At 39.9% G+C, this 23,085-nt stretch overlaps 1 protein-coding gene across 1 annotated transcript in view; it reads right to left on the reverse strand.

Moving 5' to 3' along the window:
* The window catches only part of syne1a (spectrin repeat containing, nuclear envelope 1a), a 185,856-nt gene that overhangs the window by 75,744 nt on the left and 87,027 nt on the right, over positions 1–23,085 (reverse strand). Inside the window, exons 58-68 of the mRNA XM_041806166.1 lie at positions 21,679–21,851; positions 21,336–21,489; positions 20,922–21,065; positions 20,175–20,339; positions 19,717–20,034; positions 17,262–17,417; positions 8,939–9,109; positions 3,954–4,280; positions 3,496–3,648; positions 3,093–3,260; positions 1,597–1,773 (exon numbers count right to left, since the gene is read on the reverse strand). Of these exons, the coding sequence (XP_041662100.1) occupies positions 1,597–1,773; positions 3,093–3,260; positions 3,496–3,648; positions 3,954–4,280; positions 8,939–9,109; positions 17,262–17,417; positions 19,717–20,034; positions 20,175–20,339; positions 20,922–21,065; positions 21,336–21,489; positions 21,679–21,851 (2,106 nt within the window). The remainder of the gene's footprint in view (positions 1–1,596; positions 1,774–3,092; positions 3,261–3,495; positions 3,649–3,953; positions 4,281–8,938; positions 9,110–17,261; positions 17,418–19,716; positions 20,035–20,174; positions 20,340–20,921; positions 21,066–21,335; positions 21,490–21,678; positions 21,852–23,085) is intronic.

Below are 23,085 nucleotides of genomic sequence, written 5' to 3' on the forward strand. Positions count from 1 at the left end.
TTGATACAGATTTTTTAATACTTAATGCTATGAGGTAGATGTGGGACGAATTGATTCGTTTCTGCAAAATCATGCAGAAATTTTGTTGATATCTTCTTCAGAAACCTGTGCATGTACAGGACAAAATAAGCAAACACTAATTTTTCCACAGGGGCGCCACAGTCAACACAAACCCCAGGTTTCTCACAGAAGCTTTAAAGACTTTTAAAGTTGTTCAAAAGTTTAAAAAAAGGCAGCACATTTCAAAATCCAAGTTATGGAGGAAAAAACTAGAATATTTCACTTACAGTAATGTGAGCCAAATAAACTAGCAAACTGGTGTTTTTCCCCTCTAAAACTTTGAAGGAAACTTTTGAACAATTTCTGAGCTCAGGATAAGCTAACTGATAATCTTCACTGATGTGAAGCGCAATCTTCCCCTCCAACTGTGAGTTTTATAGATGTGTCCTATGAATTAATTATTTGGACACAACCATGTTTCAGTTCAATTAAAAAAAAAAAACTTTAGGGATGATTCATTTATTCATGCAAAAATGGCATTTGCACCTGCAATAAAACTGATCTAAATGGAAACAAAAAGATTAATAAAAGGCTACACTGACTGCTTAGCTTTGAAGCCATTATAGCATGGCTTAACACAAAGGCAGATTAAATGATAAAGCCAAAACAAAAAGGCGGTTATGCAGTGTTGTATTTGACAGGTGTTGAATGCGAAGGCGTCCATGCCCTACAGGGGAGAGCAAAACAGCAAGGTCTGATTGACAGTGTTAATATGAGAGACCGAAAGCGGGAAAGAAGGGGGGAATACGTTGGCAAAATGCCCAGTGTATTTGGCAAAGGCTAGAAGGTTGGCATGGTGGCAAGTGGCAGGCAGGATATTAGAGCTGTGTTGTGCTGGGACGCAATTGGCAGCCGAGGTAACACTGGAGGCGCAGTTGTAGAGCAGCCAGCAGCGTAGTGGTAAAGTGTGGCTGGATCACACAATGCCAGATTGGATGTGCGAGTGCTGGTGGAGGTGGCGGTGTCTTGGGAGGTGAGCTATGATGACAGAGGAGGGGTTGCCAAAATGACAGAGTGGGGCTGGATTAGGGGGCTTGCCAGATCTACTGAATAGTGGCGTGTGACCATTTTTTGGCTCGGTCATGAAAAAGTGGAGTTGACAAGGGGATATGCAGGGATTAATATGGGGAGATTGAGTTAGTGATTTTGGCTGGTGGGGTTCACCTCAGTACGACTGCTGTTGAGCTCCACTTTGGCAGCCTTAATTGGTCGTGCCCTCTACACTGGCACTGAAGGGCTGTCTTGAGAGTCGGGTTTAAGTGTCAGAATGGGTTAGGATTAAGAGGATGCCTCGGCTGCTGGAATATTAACAGCACTAATATGCAGAGTGCATGCATCTGAGCCTGTGTGGTCATATTAATGACTGCATGTGCATCAAACACACATTATAAATACATAATAAACGTGTAAGAACCATTTCACAACTTTAAGCACAGAATAATTCCAATCCCTTCCTCCTCCTCCTCCTCCTCTGCCTTCCCCTTGTCCACATCCCCCTCCCGCTCTCCCACTTTCTATCTCCTCCTCCTCACTCACTCTCTGTGCAGTGCTACAGATGGCAGAGTAGCTGTCTCTGGTGCCTTGCTGGTGAGCCTGGACCTGCTGTCTCAGTCTGCTCTGCACACGGTCACTGCAGCCTTGTACGAGATGGGCTCCTCGCTCCTTCAGACCTACTAAACGATCCTCAAAGCCCGCTATTTCCTCCATGATGGCCTGTGGAGGAGAAAGTAACAAGTAGGATCATGTTGGCAAGAGTCTCCAATGGAGACGCAAGTCTGTTATCTATCTAATTATCCATAAAACAGGAGGTCGGAGCGAGACTAATGGTGTTAGAAAAGGTCTGAAGGACTGTAGCCCAGTAACTCAGGACTCAATCCTTTAGGTCTAGGTAATAAAAAAACTGATATGCATAGATTTTTGTCAAACCTACACGTTATTAATACTACATTAAAAAATATACCCTTTTGTAGAGACTGAAGTCTGAAGTTGACATTTGCCTACATGAATTGTGTCACATGCATTTGCAATGCATTCAGAAGATCCCTTGCCCCTTTAACGTTTTTCAGTTTTATAATGTCACAGGCTGATGCTACAGTTGAAAAGAATATTTTTTATTCTTATAACCTACACTTATTACCCCAAAATGACAAAGTGAAAATGGAATTTATATTTTTTTTCCACTTTATCAAAAATTAAAAAATGAAATATCACATGTCAATATGACATTTCAGTTTTTTATTCTTAATAAATTTGCAAATTTTCTAAATTATGTTTTCACTTTGTCATGATTGGGTACTGAGTGTAGCTTTCTACTGTAACATCAGGCTGCAACATTTTTAAAAAATTAGAAAAAAGAGAAGGGGGTCTGAATACTTTCTGAAGGAACTGTATACACACATTCATAATTCATCACCAGGGATTAAATTGCTTAAAAACTCATTTGTGTTACATTTTATACAATCAAAACTTTTTCAAGCTGAAAAGGTGTAAATGTTTAGACAACCACACAACAAAGTTGGATATCGGGTGGTTTGAATGATACAAACACATATTCTTTTGCATAATCTTATTCACCTCAATGATGATTATGTAAATTTTACTTTTCCAATTTTTTTCTTCATCTTCCTCTCTTCTATTTTCTTGTTCATGGAAACCCTTAAGCTAAATGTCTCTATGTTTTAGACTGCAATCACCATTGTTGCTTACATGTCACATTACATTTGTAGAGAAGACTATTATTTAGTGACATCTAACTGCCTAGTACTGCACTAGTTTGCTTTACATTGCATTTGTTTTACATTTGATAAATATTGGGAGAAAGATTATGATTATGTTGTTACATGATTCACATTTAAGCAATAATATATATATATATATATATATATATATATATATATATATATATATATATATATATATCTGTTTGAATTTACATGTTAGAATCCCATTAACAAAAAGTTCAATTTTGCAAGTATCTTGTGCAACAGTTAAGGCAAATGACGGCAAATAAAAATTAAACCACATTTGGTCACCTTGTGCCTGGCCAGCTGTTGAGTTGCTGCCTCCAGGCTTTCTCCCACAGCGGGATCAGGAGTCACCATCCTGCTGGACATCTGGAGCAGCCAGCGCTCTACTTCCTGAAGCTCATTGTGGTAAGCTTCCTGTTCCTTCACCTGCCCTTCCAGGTTCTCCACATGGGCCTGGACCACATCATTTCCAAAGATTGACAGATGGACAAATTAACCAGATTTTAAATAGTAAAACACATCACAAGTAATATTCACAGGCTTTTATCTGTTGACAACCAAGATCTGTATTCTAAGAAAAAATTACGTCTCATCAATAGTTTATCCTGGACTCGTCACTACAACAAGTCATCTGAACAGAAGATGCATGTACTTTTCTCACTCAAAATCTCTGTTGTCAGATTCTCACCATGGCATTTCTACAGAGTTCACTGTAGTCTCTTTTTAATCTGGTCACTCTGTCCCTGATGGATGGGTAGTGGACAGAGGCAAGCAGAGCATCTCCTTTCTCCACCACTGACCTGATGGATCCATCATGGGACTGAACCATCTGTAACAGAGCCTAGGAAAAACACAGACAATGTCAAGCTTTAGGGTTACCCAGTACAGAGTAAAGATTTCTTTGTGTTATTACTTATTAGATTGCTCAGAAAGAAGGGATTATTAAAACCCTGGAAGATGAAAAGCAATTATGTAAAACATATATTTTGTGGCTCATGGACTAAGACCTGCAAGGACACTCATGAAGTCCATTATGCTTTACATATTAAGTTATATCCAGCAACCATTGCCATAATGCTCTGTGGGGCTCTTTACCTCTGATAAAAATCCATTGCGACTAACAAGATTACACAGTGGCTGCTATACCTTGTACTTAGCTAGCAGTGCTCTCCGCTGGTACAGTTCAGCCTTGGGCTCCACTGGGGTGCTGAGCAAAGCCCTTGTCTCCACCAGCCACTGGGCCTGAGCCTTATACCGGTCTTGGAATTCCTTTGCCAGCAGTAATGCCCGCTGTAAAAAGCTGTGCTCCTGCCTCAGCCCACCTGCGAGCTCTTCTAGCTGACTGAGACGAGCCTCCACCTCTCCTCCTAAACTCTCAGCTCCAGCCTCGTTCAGGAAGCCTGCTGCCTGCTCTGCCCGCTCTCTCAGGGATTTCAGGAAACTATGACCATGTTGGAGCTCGGACTGGAGAGACTGGGTGAAAAAACAGAGGAGAGATATGACTCAGTGTGGATGCTGCTGCAGCACTACCACCCGTACTAAATGACCCTCACCAAGGGTCGCTTGCAAACATTTCTGAGTTACAGAAAAAAAAATCACATTATGATTCATTTACATGCAGTACAATATGATACAACAGAATATGATACAGTATAATACTATACTGTACAGAACGGTATGATATGATTACGCAGGATACACTACACTATGATATGATGCAATATGACAATGCAGCACAGTGCAATATATGCTAAACTATGCTATGCTATGCTACAATACAGTATGCCATGATAGGACACATAATGTTACCCTACAAGTTTATTTTGCCCTTTATCTATTCTTCATTGATGCTAAGTGCTGCACAGGTGTATCTTGTTTATAGAATACAGTAAACAGAGAAGGAAACTCTATTTAAATAGTTTCCACGACTTTGAGGATCAAACACAGAACCACTTATTTCTTTGTCCTTCACCTCCCATGCTGCCCCAGTCTTACAGACCAACCCGGCTGTGTTTCTGAAGGGCTTTGAACCCATCAGGTAGGCTGACACCTGCACGATGAGATGTGAAGAAGACTTGGAGGTCATGGTGTGGCGGAACCACAGTGAATAATATGAAAGGAGGACCCAATTATAAGGACCCTTAACAGGCAGCTATAGCTGCAGGGGTTTCCAGGGCAACCACAACACACACCACACACATGCACAGACTCCGATCCATGGGACGTCATCTAGCTTTCATCATCAGCCTATTATTGCCTGAGTTGAGAGTGGCTTCACACTGCAACAACCCCAGACCCCCAACTACTGCTGCTGATAATAAAATATAACAAGACCCACGTCTGTTAGCACACGTCCATCCTTGCTGCTTAATATAAGACTTCAGGCGTGTTCATCTTTCTAGTTACAATGCTGACGTTTCAGCTGTATTGCCTCAATAGAAGACACCAAGTACATCTCAGTTTAGACAATTCTGTGAAGTAAATATGTGTGGTAAATACTGGCATCTATGGTAGTTGCTATTTGGAGTAGATTTACTTCTATTCATCCACTTTATAGAAAACATCTGCTCTCATCCGTCACCTAAAATTCGATATTCCTCATAGTAGCACTACTCCTTGTTTATAGTTCGAATAACACTTGTAAGATTTTGCTGAAAAGGTAGTCAGTAAAATTTTTTTTGACCAGAAACACTACTTTGATGTCATAATATATCACCATTTGTTAGTCTTGGCTTAACAAAACGTATATCATATTCTCGTCTCACAGTCTGGTTCAAAATATTCACTTATGTAAAAATGTTACTGAGTCTCATAACTAACCATAGCTGATCTATGATACAAAGTAGCAGAGCATACAGACTAGGGGACATTATATATGAGGTCCTGCACACAGTGTGCCCTTGTTGCTGGTAACTGTCATGCACCATGTCAGCCCCAATTATCCATGTCAAGTGTCTTGTGCACTCTCGGTAAATGATGAACTCTAGTATCTCTCCTTCCTGTAATGCATTAGTTCTCAGGCCCTATTATCTACTGCACAACATCTGCTGCAGCACTGACAACCATATATTGTACAGTACATCAGTTATATCATTGACTAACAAAGGTGACCCTGTGAGCAGCAGTGAGAGCTGCTGACAACGTATGGACTGCAGTGACTGCAAAAAGAATTCTATTGTAATCAGCACAGGCAGAAATGTGTTCATCATGCTTGGTGGTGAAATAACAGTATTTTTTGTTTTATTAGCATTTTAAATGCCAAAACTGTACTGTACAGAAAGAGGTAACTTTTTGTAAAGAAACCCTAGCTGTGAGAATAAGAAAATCCATGGACTTTGGGGACTACACGCCCTTGAACGTTAATGAAATGCCAGGGAAGTCAAAATTTGAAGAGGTGGGCAAGGGGGGCTTAATTAGGGGAAGGAAAAACCTCTTTTCTCTTCATTAAGTCCTGTATATTTTAGTTGGAGGTTGTGAATGCATAATGTTTATAGGAACAATGTAATGCAGGAAATAAACCATGAGAAAAAATATAACAACTGATGTTTAGAAAATTCAGAAACCAAAGGGGTAAAGCTTCACCCTTGTTGCGGTGCAAGTATCTGTCTCTATCTTGCATCACAATTCTCTTAATTTCAGAAGTGGCAGCATATTTATAGGTTATGTTACATGTTGTTTGTAGTTTAATTTGTACGTGTTTCTCTGTTAACATTTACTGTAGAATTTCAGAGAAGTTTATTCTAAACATGTTAAAAAGGAAAATGATCATATACTGTACCTTCAGAAGACACACACAAGATAAAGTGTTAAAAGAGAGAAAAGAAACAAATATTTGAAAAGGAGCGGGAAGAAGTACAACCTTACGTAATCCTACTCCTTTTCCATAAATTACAATAGCTCATTATAATGCTTCGGTATTAGTATCATTTCATATAATCATTTTCAAACATTATTCCAACATATTTTACAAAATACAGATAAGGTACGTATCACAAACAACATATAAGGGTTGCCCAATTCTTTCTAAATCAAGATATGCATTTTAATATTAACACCTTAGTAGATGAATAGAATTGTTGCTTATTAATCTGTAAAAAAAACCAAACAGATAGGTTTATCTTAAAAAAAAAAAAAAGAAGAATTTGGGGCGTGCTGGTAGTTGAGTGGTTAAGGTGCACACCACATACGCGGGCGGCCTGGGTTCAAGTCTGGCCTATGGCACCATTTCCAACACATTTCTCCCCGCTCTCTCTCAAGCTTTTGACTGTAAGCAGACTGTTTACCTGGCTTTATCAAACATTTTGTGTTTAGGTTTTGCAGGTCAGATTTTTAGATTTTAATGTTTGGTATCCCTTACTAATCTGATTTTATTTAGAATTTGTGTGTGTATTTTTGTTCTGACAGATGTGGCATCTCAAAGTAACAGTCTGTGAGAGGGGGCATCTGAGAGCTACAGTCTGTAGCCAGATCCCTCTCCCTACCTTTAAACATAACCTACCCATGTGAGATAGCGTTTTCTGTGAGCAATACACCACAGTGAGTGGTGGGGGGTGTGGAGGTTTAAAAATATTTTCATATACAAGGAAAGCCGGGAAGAAAAAGTTTGGGAACCACTGTCTTATGTATAGCATTGTATCTTGTGTTGTTTCATCTTATCATATCTTATTGTATCATACAGCAGTGTGTCATTGTGGTATGTTATCGGATCTTATGATTTGTATCCTATTTTAACTGTATCTCATGGTGTTGTATGATATCATAGGTAGTGTTATATATTGTTACATTTCTTATAGAATGGTATTATGTGGTATGGTATGGTATCATACAGTAAAGGGGGCTAACACTACTGTATGACTTGTGCTTTTTACCATCACAATTAAGTAAGAAAAAAATCTAAATCCAACTAATGTGTCTTGACATTGTTATTGACTACTAGTCTTTAAGTCAATCCATAATGATCCCAGCTCACTGAAAGGCCCTGTAACTCTCTCCACAGGAGAACGAGTAAGTGATGGAGCACTCGTGAGTTATCTGCAGTGCTGGAAGGACACATGTGGTGACAGAATGTCTTCAGTCCCTATGCAGAGACAGAGCATCGATCCCAGACAAGGATTACTCCAAAGCTCGCACCAGATGATGTACTGTAAATGTGTTAATCCAAATGCGTCCGTGGGTATGTGTGTGAGGAAGACAAAGAGAAATGAGATAAAGCGTTACATAAAGGAAAAAAGCAGAAAAATGTGTGAAATCACAGAGGATTCATTGGTCTGAGAAGCTGCTGCAGCTTGTTAGTACTGTAGACATGTTTTGTGGTATGAAATGAATGTTAGAGGAGAAAAGTGTGTGTGTGTGTAGGTGTGTGTGAGTGTGTGTGATACGAAGCGGTAAGGGCACTGCATCAATTACAGTGTCTGTGCCAGCACGCTCCTGACACCGGCGTTTCTTCATCCTCCACTCCACAGTGGGTGGTCTCTCCCTGCTACTACGCTTCCTCCAAAGCGGGACCAGCTTTGTCTTCATAAAGAGCTGATCGATACACACACTCATCACATACACTTCAGATAAACTACGCCAAGCATGCTATAGTGGTGATTTTTTTCATAACAGTCTATGCATGTGTAAACTGGGCTACTTCCTTTTAATGCTCATTGGTTAAAACAACATATAAAGAAAAGCAGCACTACAGTGAATTTCTTTATAGTGCTCAGCACTATCAGATATTGAAGGTACACTGAATGCTTTTGGAGCTTTATGGGTAGTTTATGCATATTTCACTGGCCAAGCACATTGTAGCTGCCAAAGAAATCTTCCCCCTTGATGTTACAAGCAAGTACCTTATGTTGCTTGGCAGAAAACGAGATTGCACAAGGACAATTTTTGCTGGCTTTGATACTGAAATCATATTAGTTTGCACTCGAATTCTGCAGTCAAACTGAAGTCTTGCTAACTCATCAGTTTACTGTGGTTGTAGCCAACGTCTGCACTAATTTACTGCAACCTATTCAGAGAGCAGTACAAAGTGCCACAGTGCACCTTGTATTTAAATGCCTATCAAAATGAAAGTCCATAACTGTGACAGTAAAATCAAAACTACAGTATTTTAGGTTCTGATGCTGATAAAAGATCCATACCTCTAGTTTCTTCATCTTCCTCTCCATGGCAACCCGGTCCAGAGGTTCTGAGCAGTCAGTTAATGCTGTGAAGTTTTTCTGAGTGGAGCTGAGCCAGTCAGTAAAAGAGACACAAAGGTTCTCAGCCTCCTCGATGCTCCTCAGCTCCTCCTGTAGCTGCTTTATGGTGTCCTTGAAAAAAATAAAAACAGAATGAGAAGCCATGAGTATGACTTATGTCAGGACTTTCTTCTTTAAACCAACATCTGAACTGGTAAATCTACTGAAATTTCCGGAAACTTTGAGGTGAACTGCATGTGTGAATGCAAACAGGTGAGTATTTCATCCAAGCATTTCAGGCCTCCAGTAAAACTTCTGTATGAAGTCTTGGTTAGCTGATGTGTGAACACAACAAGAAACAAAATTAACACAAGCATGTAGACTACAAGAATAACAATTATATCCCGCTACTGATAAGCAACTGTTGATCATTTGGGCAATCAGTGAAGTGTACTCTTCTTGCTTTACCAGAATATTTTTCACTTCTTCATTGATACTGTGAATACATCCAATTTCATGTACTATGGTATTTATTTATTTATTTAATATAGTATACATCTGGTATGAATTTTCCCACTGAAATGTCACCATTAACTAAAAAATGGCTTCTTCCACAGTACATTACACATATATTTTTTGTTGAGCACTTAAATAAATAATTAAAAACTTATAATCCTAACCCTCAAGCTCATAATGTTGTCTATGGCTCAGGAGTGGCTTTACACTAAGAACTCAACAACTGAAGCCAAATTTCCCAGACACGTCTGTGTGTAGTGGCTCTTGATCCACTAACTCCAACCTCAGTCCACTCCTAGTGAAGCTCCCCTAGGGTCTTGAATCTGCTTTGTTTGACAATCTTCTGAAGGCTGAGCTCATCCCTGTTGCTTGTGCACCTTTTCTTACTACACTTTTCCCTTCCACTCAACTTTCCACAGATATGCTTTGATACATCCTCCAAGAACAGCCTGCCCTTTCAGCAGTGACCTTCTGTGGGTTACCCTCAGTTATTCTCCAAATATCAAGTCAGCAGTCTTCCCCGAGATTGTGGTTGTGTGTAGTGAGGAAACTTAGGAACTTTTTTGACAAGGATGTGTGAACTTTGTTTCACACATCCATCTGGAAAACCTTCAGTACCAAGCATTTGGGAAAGAGCAAAGGCTTTAAAAAAAACTCGGAGTGTGACTGGATGAACGTTCTGTCTGTCATATCTTTACGGGCCAATCAAAGCAACAAAACACGTGACATAGCTGTGACCGAGGTGCGTGTGTTCAGATGAGGAATAACGCGAACCATGGCAACTGTAGGCATGTCAGTACTCGACTTTTGTCGTTTTTGAAAAGAAAAGAAATTCACTGCTGTTCTTTGTTCTTCTTTTAATGAAGAAATGTCATCAAGTTCTGATGAAACTGGCGCTTTAGCAGCATCCACCCAAAATCTTCTGCCATAATTGCACCGGCCTCTTGTTGCTGCTTACTTACGTCACGACTCTGCTGCGCCTGAAAGTACTACCCCTTGTCACTGATTGGTCCTGTCACTTTCTAACCGGGCCCAAATGGTTCAGATGGGAGCTTTGCAAGATGGATTTGCCAGTGAGAAACACAGAAACAGGCGTATCTATCTACTCTGCAAGGTTACCTATATATGAGAAGCGAGGTCCTTTTTTCATGGATTAGTTTTCCATAGTGAAGAAGAAAAGATGGTAAGGTTGGCTTTTTTTTGGTTCATGCTGCAAGCTACTCACAAAGGACTCTGGCTGGTGGTGTGAAACAGGAATGTCCCTTTTAACAGCTTTTCTCCATTATTTTGTGAACTTCATCCATGAAATGAAAACAGTGGTTTACTGTTTGATTGAACAGAATTCAAGCAGAGCAGACTCCTAAATTCAAAACAAGAAGTAGGTGGAGCTGACAGTACACCTCTACACATAGTCCATTATTAATTAAACCACTGGCAGAAAATTTTATATACGGTGTGCTTAAAGCCAAAAACAAATAGAACAGCTAGGATCATGCCTCATCTGCTACCTCAAATATCTTGGAAATATTACCATCTTGGTTCCTTTTATCATGTCATGTTTTGCGTCCTGAGATGCCTTTCTATTCTTATAGGGAAAACTTAACACAGTGTGGGTCATGTATACATAACAGCTTTGGAAAATTTCAGGTGGGCTGTTTTGACATTTTACCCTACCATTTTATATTATATTTAACAGTTTAAACAGTAAGGTGGGTAGCCTCTATTCATAAAGCTTTTTGTTTCAGAGGTGAACAATGTCAGTAAGGTGTTCTCTGTATTTGAACCAGGGGAGAGTTCAGGAAACATGCTGTGGATCAGTTTCTTTTAAGAGGGGATTTTCCTTTGCAGCCTTCACTCAGCCACCATGGACCAAAAGCTCTCTGATCAGCCATCAAAACAAAGAATATCCTTTTCTCCCCCTCCTCATTCATCTGCAGAATGTCAATAGCTTCAGTTCCAGGTGGAGAGGGGGTTTATGTTTTTTGACGCATTATCCACTTGACTGAGATTTTGAGTCAATAACAGTATGAGGATGGAGATGCTTTCTTACAGCCTTGACACATTATTCACTCAACTTGCAAATCCTGTGGTGAGAAGCTCCAATTAGCTGAGAGTGCTGAGTGCACACCTTTTCCTGACTAGACAGAGGCAACAGCTTCCCACCTCAAGCCCATATGCCCCCCACTTCACACAGTATAATTACAGGAATCCATGGTATGAGAGGGATGTTATGTGTCTATGCTGGTATGACTCTAAGTATATGCATGTTTGAGTCAATTTTGAGAGGGGAAGGAAGGGGTGTGGGTTTAACAGAGACAAAGGGAGTAAAGGGGGGAGATGCACATACACACGCACAAAGTCAGATGTGTTACTGAAGGTGTAAAAATCAATGAAGTGCGGGCAAAGCCTTTCCACTCCTGGTGCGGGGTGTGAGATTGCCTTCTGTAGCGTTTAATTACAGCTTTAGCCCCAGACCAGAGGAGTCCCATTGATTTTCCTTTAGTCCCCCCCCAGAGGGGGCAGACAAATAGAGTGGCTGGATCTGAGTATAGGGAGCTGCACGGGCATAACTCCAAAAGCTACTTCAATGGGGTGTTAGAGAAACAAAGTCCAAACTCTCAGCAGAGAAATGTCCACAGAGAGAGAGAACAGAAGCCTTTTGAAGAGCCCACTGTGGACAGAGATGCCTGGCAGTACATAACTTCACGATTTCTCTATCTCTATTTGATAAAATATAACACAAAAAACACTCAACTTAAACGAAAACCATGCTGCTTAAAGGCTTTACCTGTGACTTCCAGAACAGCATTTAAAGACAAAAATAAATCATCCTATTTGTCACACGTTTTCCACCTGCCTCTACACATCCTCACGCCTCTATAATTCACCAGCCAGTGTCTGTGTGATGGCAATCAGACGTGCTGATAAACATGTGAAAGCAATATTCTGCATTAATTTCGAGAAAAAAAAAATCTATCTTAAAGTTGAGTCTGTCTTTATCTCTGTCTTTTTAAGTCAATATAAACCTCAATTTAGTCTGTAAAGTCTTTCACTTCTTCTCCTGCAACAACCCTCTTCCATTATGCCGACTTAAAATTAGGGGTGCACGATAACTATTGGGCTGATAGTTATCGGGCCGATGACAGGAAATTATTACGTCATTCTTATCGGTCCGATATCATTACGACGAGCCCCGATAACATATATATTTTTGTCAGCACGGCAGTGCTGGCATTTGTTTTCTTTCTTAGGAGACTACACATTCTGAAACAGCAGGTGGCACCGCAGTACACGACCTGCTACTAAAGCACCAAAGAAGAAGAGAAAGTAGCAGCCCCTGTGCTAAAATGCTAACAAAACAGTGGCGTTATTCAGTAATTACAGGAAGGATAACACGACTGTGTGTGTAGAATTTGCCCTGCAAAGGTTGCAAAGAGTAGAAAGAAGTCCTCAACAGATCTTATAAGGCACTTAAGAGTCATCATCCTAACGACGTTAAAACAAAGCGGCAGCAGCCACTAGCCTCAGCCAGAGCCAAAAGGCGCAACGTTATAATAACAAAATCAGTCTGACAGTCCCCTGATCAATCGCCACTTTCATAGATGTATACCTGCCTGCTCTGTTTGATGTGGTTTCATTCAGTCTGATCGACGTCATGAATAGAAGTTAGCCACAGACCACTGTGTACTTTACATTCTTAACCTATCTCTGATATGACTTATGTCAGTGCATATTTTTAATCTTTATGTCAAACATCAGCTTGCTTTAATTCTGGCTTAAGCAAAAAAAAAAAAAAAAAAAAACAGACCCCCAAATATCTCCATTTGTTAAGCATAACAGCCTGTTATCATTTGGTTTTATGGGGGAAAACCGTCTGTCAGTTGTTTGTGTATGTTGTACTTGGTACACAAATGTTTAACTAAGAAAAGTGAACTATAATAACAGTTATAACGTCAGAATGGTTCTTTGTTTTTTGAAAAACATGAGTGATATTAGTTAAAATGAGTTATGAATATCTTTGCTCACTACATATTAACCCCTTCTTACCCCCAGATGTGCATAAACACATCAAATAAACTTCTTTTGTTAAATCAACAATTGAAAAAAATATATCGGTTATCGGCCATCAGGAGTAGGAAATTATCGGTATCGGTTCAGAAAAATAGTTATCGTGCATCACTACTTAAAATGCCTCTCTAAGTGGGTGTGGTTTCACCTTGTAGGGGAGACGAAGAAGATGAAACATGTTTGAGCCCCTGAATGACCAAAAAAAGCTAAAGGACGTGGTTCTCCTGCTATGTGAACACAGAGCTGAGAACAACAAACCCAAAGGGAGTTTAACTTCACTTTCTTTGGAGGTAATTACAACAAAATACATTTCCATTCGGTGATTTGATATTTGCTATATCATTTTAAAAATGATGCTGTAAAGGTATTTAGGATTGTTTTTCTTAAAAATGTTGTGTCGGAAATAACCCGCTTCTATACACCATGTGAATTGCCTGCATGGCAGCACCTGTCTGATCAGACTTGAGGCACTTTGTGGCACTTCCTGATGTTGTTTACTCCTGCTTAGATGTTTTGATTGTGTTGTACATTCTTGCAGATGTACGTCGCTTTGGAAAAAGTGTTCACTAAATGCCATTGTAACACTATAACATTGTAACTGGGATTTAAAGTCCCTGTGAAGTGATAAAAAATATTCATTTTATGGTTGTTGTAGACAGGCCACTGTGTTATGAACTACCAGGCCAAATTTCTAAAAATTGTCATAAAAACATCTCAAAGTTTATAAAATTAAGCTTCAAAATCATGAAAAATGATGCAGTACAATCTGCTCTAGAATGGTGCGACATTTCGGTTGAGTTAATGAAGCCACACCCACTCAAAAGAAATACGATCCTATCAGATTTTAAAAAATGCTTCTGAGAGAGAGCAGCTGCCTGGCTCTGTGCCAGAGCAGAGAGACAGAAGTTGGGGATTAAATTTTGTGTTTTCTGGCACAAATCTCTCTCTTACGATGCTTTTAATGGCCTGTAGACCACCATGGCTGATAGATTTGGGAAATTTACCTCACAATGAACAAAAAAGCCTGTAAATGGCAGTTAAGTTTCAATGAAGACAGTGACATCAGCTAACAACAGACTAAGATGAAATGCTCTGTGATCTTGTATCATTGTAGCTTTAGGGGGGGCGGGGATATTCCCCATCAAGAATGGTGATGTCATGAGCCCATATTCAATAAAATCAATCCAGGAAAGAGATGAAAAACTTTCTAATAGTATAACAGTCTAGATAAAAATTCAGTCACACAAAGATCTCAGTGTTTTCACATGTTTACATCAACCGTATCCAACATATCTAGTGTGTTAAGATACAAAGTTTGGATTTCACTTTACAAGTACTTTAAGTATTATATGTGTCTGGACTTTTTTGCCACCTAATGTGCAGACAACCCCCTTATACTAAAAAAATACTTTTCAGTATGGACACAAGGTTTGAGATAAGAGAAGATTACACAGACCATGTAATCAGCTCTACATGCTGTACAGATGATTCTAGGAAAGTCAACTTGCAGAGAACATATGGCTGAACAGGTAATGTAAACACTGTTATGTGTGTGAAGCCATACGTTTAAAAGCCAATTGGTCTGTGAAAAATTGCAAAACATCTCAAGAGCAGCTGTTAATATAATAACTGATGGTAGCTGGAAACAGAGAAGGATGAAATTGTTACATTTTTAATTGGAATTATCAGTGACACTCAAAAGTAAAGGAGTAATATCAGTCTGTTCGGGCAAGATTTCTGCTCCAAATATCTGATAATTTCTTTTCTTTAGCCAAAAGCAGAAGTCCAAATTACGTGGTATACAGTTCTCTTGTAGGATGTGGAGTTCTATGGTTTCAGTAGACTCCTGAATGTATACAGTTACATCTTGTCCTCTTTCTAAAAAAGGAATGGGGAACTCAGTCTCAACAACTTCACATGGTCCTTGGCTTTTTTTCCACTTCTTGCACCTTGGAAAATTCCTAACGGTCTCCGTAAAAAGGACGCATAGCTCTTAAGGATTTTTATGGCAGCTAGTAAAAAAGAGCAATGACCTTTACGGCACACTCACACTAGGTAATCCAGACCATGCTAATAATTGAAATGTTAAACTTCATGCAAATCAAAGTAGGCAAGTTAGCCGGGAGAAAACTCATAGGGCCAGATCCACGAAGAATGGACTGCTCCTGCTAATAGCGCCAATATTTGCGCAGAATTAGCTCACGCAATCTGCCCTGTTTTAGCGCCTTATCCTCAAAAGAATTTGCTCTAATCATATGCAGGTGCTAACGCGCCCACACAGTTTGGCAGCTGAGCGCTATTTGCACCTCTGATTGCAATAAGCCGCATGGCATCTAGTAGCGCAAGGATCATGCGGCCTGGCAACCGGTATCTGCAGATGATTTCATTGTCGCTTAGATCAAAAAGTGATACTCTCCTCCGATAAATCCTTTCTTGTGCGCGCCTGCCATCTTGCCTGCTACGGTGCCTTTGCCTGGCTACAATCACTGCTACCATGATTACTGCAGAGTCCTGGCATGACAGCCCTTATATAGGCTATGCTCCACAGTTATCACCAATTGAGAGCAATTTGCAATCATTTTGAGCGAGAGAGAGAGTGAGAGAGGGAGAAAGAGATATTGCGCAGATTTAATACACGGGTCTCACTGGCGGTAAATAGCACCGCTTTACTGCCTGTGGCAATTAGCGCTGGTCTTTGAGGATTAGGTGGTATTTGCAGTGAGGCTCATTTGCATAGGAAGGGGGCAATTTTGCACTGAATTTATGAATATTCCCTAATTTACATGCATGCAAATTGGACCGGCGCAGCGAGGAGTGGCAGTGCAGTTTGGGTTCAGTTTGCGTGCATTTCACCCTTTGCGTATGCTTTGAGGATTGCACGCTATTTTTTTCTGTCATTTGCACAGGTTTAGCGGTCGCAAAAGCAGTGCAATCCTTTTGAGGATCTGGCCCATAGTGTTGAGATGAGACTGATTCTGTCTGCTAAAGGGTTTGTTTTGGTTCAGCTTTTAACAGTGGAAGAGTGCCCTGTCTACCTATGATCAACCCCGCAGACAGAGTTTAACTTTTAAAACATTTTGGATCACCACAATTTCGGTTAGCCATCGAGCCTTACCATCTTTCCCTGTTATAGCTCTTTCTGCTTTTCTGCTGCAGTCTACATTGGGTCCAGGCTGCTTCTATGCCCTTGTATATCCCTGTACACAGCATGTCTTTTCTCATGACATAAGTCATTTACAGATACAAACTTGAAATATTCAACTGATGCATGCATAAAGAAAAATTATCATCCCAACATGTTTCCAAGCACGTTCAACCACAGAAGTCCAGTTTGCTTGACTAATGTGGGGACTCCATACTGCACTCAAGTACAGCACACTTCCTCAGTACACTTCCTTACATGAATGGAAGAGGTGGACTTTGGCACAGGCATGAAACTCTGACATATTGTATAATATTTATGACTGTTCCCCTTAATAATAATTTAAATGATAATCATAAAGACTCCTGATTAACCATAGTATTTCTGTATGTCTCAATGCTTCTGTATACATCATTAGTTTTTTACTTTATCGTCTTTTTTCACTGGTTGCACTGTAGTATCCTACTTCTCACATGTTCTATGGTCATATAATGCAAATATATATATATAACTTAATCAAAGCATAACAATATAATTATCCTAAAACATCTTCCTCACCTGTATGCTGAGCAGCAGGGAATGGTAGCGGGCTGTGAGCTGTGTTGCAGTAACACTGACACGACTGCTGATGTATGTCTCCTCCAGGACCTGCTGTGCCATCGAGGAAAGGCCATCGACTTCTCCCTGCCGTGCAAGCACTGCCTCAAGACACCCCTGTTAAGAGAGGATACAGAGAAAGTGTCATTTCAGGTAAATCTTGTCTCATTTACTATATACTCATTTATACATTAGATTTTCACTAAAAGGGAACACATTGGTTAAAAAGATAACGAAAAAAAAACCCACCATACAGAAGGTGTAGGGTCAAGGGGTCTGCATACGTGTTTGTGTTTAAGTGAATACAGAGAAGGAAAAAACAGACTGTCTGACATCCTGACCTTTGCAGGAAGTGTGCTCCAAGGGGAGGAGACCCTGCAGCAAAACAGTCTGTCTCCTGCTGTTTAGATTTAGATGCAGGCGGTGAGTGGAGCACGAGTAAGAAAAGTTGTGTGTTGTTGCAAAAGGCTTCATTACTTTCACTTTAACAACCCTTTTTGGCTTAAACATTAAAATGAGTGAGTTTTGATTAAATATATGGATACAATGTTCCATCCATTTTCTACACTGCTTATCCCGTTGGGGGTTGCGGGGGGGGCAGAGCCTATCCCAGCTGTCATTGGGCGAGAGGCAGAGTACACCCGGGACTGGTCGCCAATCAATCGCAAGGCTGACATATAGAGGCAGACAACCAGACACGCTCACATTCACATCTACAGCCAATTTAGAGTCACCAATTAACCTAATGAGCATGTTTTTGGGTGATGGGAGGCTGGAGTACCCAGAGAGAATCCACACGTGCACAGCGAGAACATGCAAACTCTGCACAGAAAGGCCCTGACCAGGAAGCAAACCAACAACTGTCTTGCTGCGAGGCAACAGCACTAACCCACAATGTTTATAAAGTCTAATGTGATTGACAGTTAGAGAGAAATTCTGTGTCATAAAAATACAAAGGGTTTTGACAGGACTATTTTAGCACATTAAAATGATTTGTAATAGCAACTTAAAATGAAGCAGGCAATTCATTCCACAAAGACTGGCGGTTACAAAATCACACTTTTCCTGTAACAGTCAGTTTCTCCAAAATGAAAGTAACAACAAGTTGCCTGAAACTTTATTGGGGAAAAATAAGTTGCATCCTCCTGTTCAGTTGAAAGCCTTCTCCTAAGAACATGTGCCAACAGATGACTACATGGTAATTTTTTACAGTTAGCTGGGCTTTAGAGCAGCAGGATCAATTTATAACATGAAAAATATTCCCTCTAAAGAAACAAAAAAGATATCAATATCAGAAAAAATGAGTGAGTAACAACTTTTAATTAAAACTCCAAACTTAGTCAAATAAATCTATTCATCTCTTTTTTTGTATTCATTTATTATATGGGATAGTGCACTTTAATAAACATGGACATGTAAATGTGCCAGAGTGTAGCTATAGGCCAATTTCCACCTGCAGTCCCCAGCAAGTTGATGGTATACATATAAAAACATACATTAAGCATTTACATAATGAAAAAATATATATAAATAAATACAGACACGCAGAGATCAAACAACATAAATGATACATAAACATACAAAGACCTACAAAGCACACTCTATATAACTATAAAACTAATGTTTTTTATAGCTATAACTTGATTCACTTAAATCTTCACTGTTTAAGGCCTAAAATTAGTGTGGAAAAGGTAACCTGCCCATAATTCTTGTTAGAATTTTTGTTTTATAATTTCATTCATTCATTTCATGTTTGCACTTTAGACAGAGTAAGTAGACAAAGCAACAGGCATATGGAAAAATGCCAACATATTTAGAGCTCCCTGTTCTGACTGGCAGCTGTACAGGTCATAACCCCCTCATCCTTAATGCAAACAAATGGGACATGGAAAACTTTAAGTTTGAAATACATGTCAAATCTATTACTCAGACCCAGTGTGTGATAGTTAGTTAGATGTGCTGATCTTTGTCCATGGGGCATTTTAACAGAGTAGTTTTGTTTTAGGTAGTTATTAATTTCATAAAAGAGCTGATTTAACATCCGGCTGACAGCTCTGTGGACAAATGTAAGCCACATTAGCAGCGTTCTCAACCCAATGCAAGGCAGAGAAGATGAGAAAAGGCAGGAGAAATTTAATGAAAAGGTCACATGCCATCATTAGATTTCCCATACACTTGAACATTTTCTCCAAACTGAAATGAAAAACGGACCTGAGGAATCTATGGTATTTTTATTACAAGTGTTCTCTGCATTTCTAAAGGCCATCCCCCTTCTGTGCATGTTTTAGATCCAAATCACCAGCACAATCTGTCTGCACCCACTGCAGGGATATTTTGGCTTCAATTTTGTACAACAGAGGGAGCAGTGATGTGTTGTTCATATAAGTATAAAGTCATTGGTCAGAACTTCTCTTACCTGGAGTTTCTTCAGCTGATTCCCCTTGGTGACTCTGTCTGACCTCCGATGCTGTCTGATGTTTGCCACCGTCTCCATCTCCTCCAGCCACTGGGTCAGGCTCAGGAACCTCTGGACCATTTGCCTCAGTCTGCTCAGTGTGGAGCTCAGCTGGGTCTGAGTCTCCTCCAGACGGCCTTGGTAGGCCCCCCACTCCTGCTGAGCTGTGTCCAGTGCCCGGTCCTCAATTTGAGGTATGCCCCAGGGGATTACTCTCTCCCTGCTGCTCAGCACAGAGGAGAGCAAAGACTGACCGTTTGAGCAGTGTTCCTGCAGGAGCTACATGGGAAGTAAAAAGAACACATAAACAGGTGGACTAAAGAATTCCAAGTAGAAATTCAGTTTAAACACTGAGAAAAGTAAGGTTACACTGTTGTTCTAGGAGGATTTTTAAAAATTTGCACATTCCTAGACAGTACCTGTAGCTGTTCCAGAGTCTTCTCTAGTGCTTCGACATTTCCCTCTGGGTGGGACAATGATGCCAGAGAGGCCTGTTCCTGCTCCAACCAGTCCTCAAACACATGTAACCCTCTCTGATATTCCTGGTGGACCAGCACCAGACCTTTGGCCTTACCAACTGCATTCTGCAAAACAAAGTGGTAAAGCCTCAGAAGTAAAAACGAGAAATATTGTCATCAGAATGCCTAGAAGTTTCTGTAAATACAATTTAAAGTTTTAGGATACTTTGTTTGAGCGATGTTGGCATAACTGTATACGAAAGAAAATCCTGCCAACAAGCTGGTACAGATAGCTGTGAAGGTTATGAGGAGGACTGAAAACCTTCCTTCAAGGAAATGAGCAATCTGTTCTCAGGCAAATGTAGTGTTGTTTGGCCTGTCTCACATCCACCACCCTGAGAACAAGCTTTGACCATCTGGCAGACGACAGACTCCCCTAATGCATACTGAACCATTTTTAAAATCTGATTTGTGCCAACTTTGATTATTATTATTTTTTCCCTCAGGCTGTTTAGGTTTGCAAAAGCATCTAAGTGTTGATACATTTTTCCTCCCACTAATGTTGTGTTTTTATGCAGATGCCAATTATTTGTTGCAATATAACTGAATATAAAAAATAAGTCCACGTTTAGTGAAATGAGTAAAAACAAAACTATCATTTACCATTCAATGGCCTGCAAAGAAAGAAACAAGACTGTATGTAGGTACCTTAGCCTTTTCTTTGAGAGCGTTGTATCTACACTGCAGCTGCTGCACCTCCTGCTGTGTAGTGGAGTGTTCAGACATATTGGACCCCTTTGTGGCAATGGTCTCCAGAGGACTGCTGTGACTCAGAACCTCTTCATAGAGAAGCTGGATTGAAATAAAACACACTGAGTGTAGTAGTTGACTTTGAAGAGTCTGGAGTATAAAGGTGTGTTACTGCTTGAGGCAAAAATAGAGCATGCCAAAGGTGATTTATTTTAAATTTTGGACAGAGGTAAAAAATAGAAAAACTGAAAATAGGCAGCTGCTCTTTGTAAAAAGGAGTGAAAATTCACCATAAACAGGCTGTGAGGAGTGAATATCATTGCAAAAAGATAAACAGAAAAGACAGAAAAAGGTAAATGTGTTATGTGATACCTTTGTCTTTCCCAGGTTCGCAGTCTTATCTCTCATCTCAGAGTACTGTCTATCAGAGCAGCTGAGTGTCTCCTCAACTCGCTCCATCCACTGCACAAACTGACCCACGTCCTCCTGATAGCTGGTCCATTGAGACAAAGCACCTTCCAGCTGACTGTTACACAAAAACAACAATGTTAACAAACTGAAAATCATCAAAATGTGAAAAACAAGTTATGCTCCTCATCCATATCTAATTGTCCTTGTAACCTTTTAACTAACAGAAATCCATCAAGTGAAACCAGACACCTCCCTGTCTCGTTTGTCAGTTGACAGAAAGACTGATTAGTTTATGATCACAAACCTTTTACACTGAATGGAAGCAGATAGCAACGAGTCCCATGAGTCTTTCAGGTCTTGGATCTGTTTACGAATCACTGGGACTCCCTCAGCTGACGTGTTCCTCTGGACTGCCTCTCCACGCGTCAGAAGCATCTTAAGCTGGATCTCCCTCTCCTGACGAGCAGCCAGTAAAGCCTACATATAAAAGTAAAGAAAGAGACATAAATCTACATGTTTTTATGACACTTTGTACTCATTTAAAGAAATGCAGCATGTTTCCAGATAGCCACTAAACTTTAAATATTACAGGATGGCTTCTTAGGACATAAACCTATCTGGTGTAATTAACAATTCATTCAAATTTACTAAATTTATGTTCAATGTCCAAATGTTCAAAGCAAGAAAATTCACAACAGTTAGAGATAGAGCAGTGGTTCCCAAATGGTGGACAAAGACTCTGACATGTAAAACTGCAATTATAATCACAGAAAAACAAAATCTTGAGTCTGATTATCAGTCAGATAGTAGGAAAAAGCCCAGTACTACTACAGCAGCTTTAAAAGTCATTAATGATTTTACTGAGTGTAAAACAGTACAGTAAGGAACACTGTGCTACTCTTGTTGAAAGCTCTTGATATTGTTGACCATGTCATTTTGAAAGACAGGCTGCACTGTAGTGGTCTGTCAGAACAATCTGTCTATTGGTTTGACAATTTTTTCTCAACCTGAATTTAGTGTGTGTGGGCTGATATCAGCAGTATCATTCAGAATGTTCCCAATGCAAACTTTTATTTATATGTGGATGACACTGTCATTTATTGCTCCGCTCCTACCCAGCATCAGGCTCTCTGTCGCTTACAAAAAGCCTTTGATATCACACAGGACACTCTGCTTGAATTAAAATAGTTTCTGAATCCTGACAAAACCGAACTCATGATGTTTTCAAACTCAAAGAAAAGGGAGCTGAACTTGCCTTCTGTTACTATGTCTCAGGGTGACTTGATTGAGTCTGTATCGTCTAATAAATATCTCGGGTTCTTGACTGATGATTCTTTGACTTTATGGCTTTATATTGAGCAACTTGTATAGAAGTTAAAGCTGCAACTGGGTTTTTATTTCAGAAATAAGTCTTGTTTTTCTTTTAATGCAAAGAAAAGACTTGTTTCTGCCACTTTTATGCCTCTGATTGATTACAGTGATGTTCTGTACATGCATGCATCTTCTCAATGCTTTAAATCTTTGGATACTGCTAACCACGGGGCACTGAGGTTTGTAACAAATCTGAAGTACTTAAATCATCATTGCATTCTGTATGATTGAGGTGGTTGGCCTTCATTGACCACTTGTAGGTTAAATCATTGGCATATCCTTATTTATAAGGCTATACTTGGGGTCAGTCTCATTTCTACCCCTTAGCACTTTTCTTAGC

This window comes from Cheilinus undulatus, linkage group 14 (assembly GCF_018320785.1).
Source record: "Cheilinus undulatus linkage group 14, ASM1832078v1, whole genome shotgun sequence".
Lineage (NCBI taxonomy): Eukaryota > Metazoa > Chordata > Actinopteri > Labriformes > Labridae > Cheilinus > Cheilinus undulatus.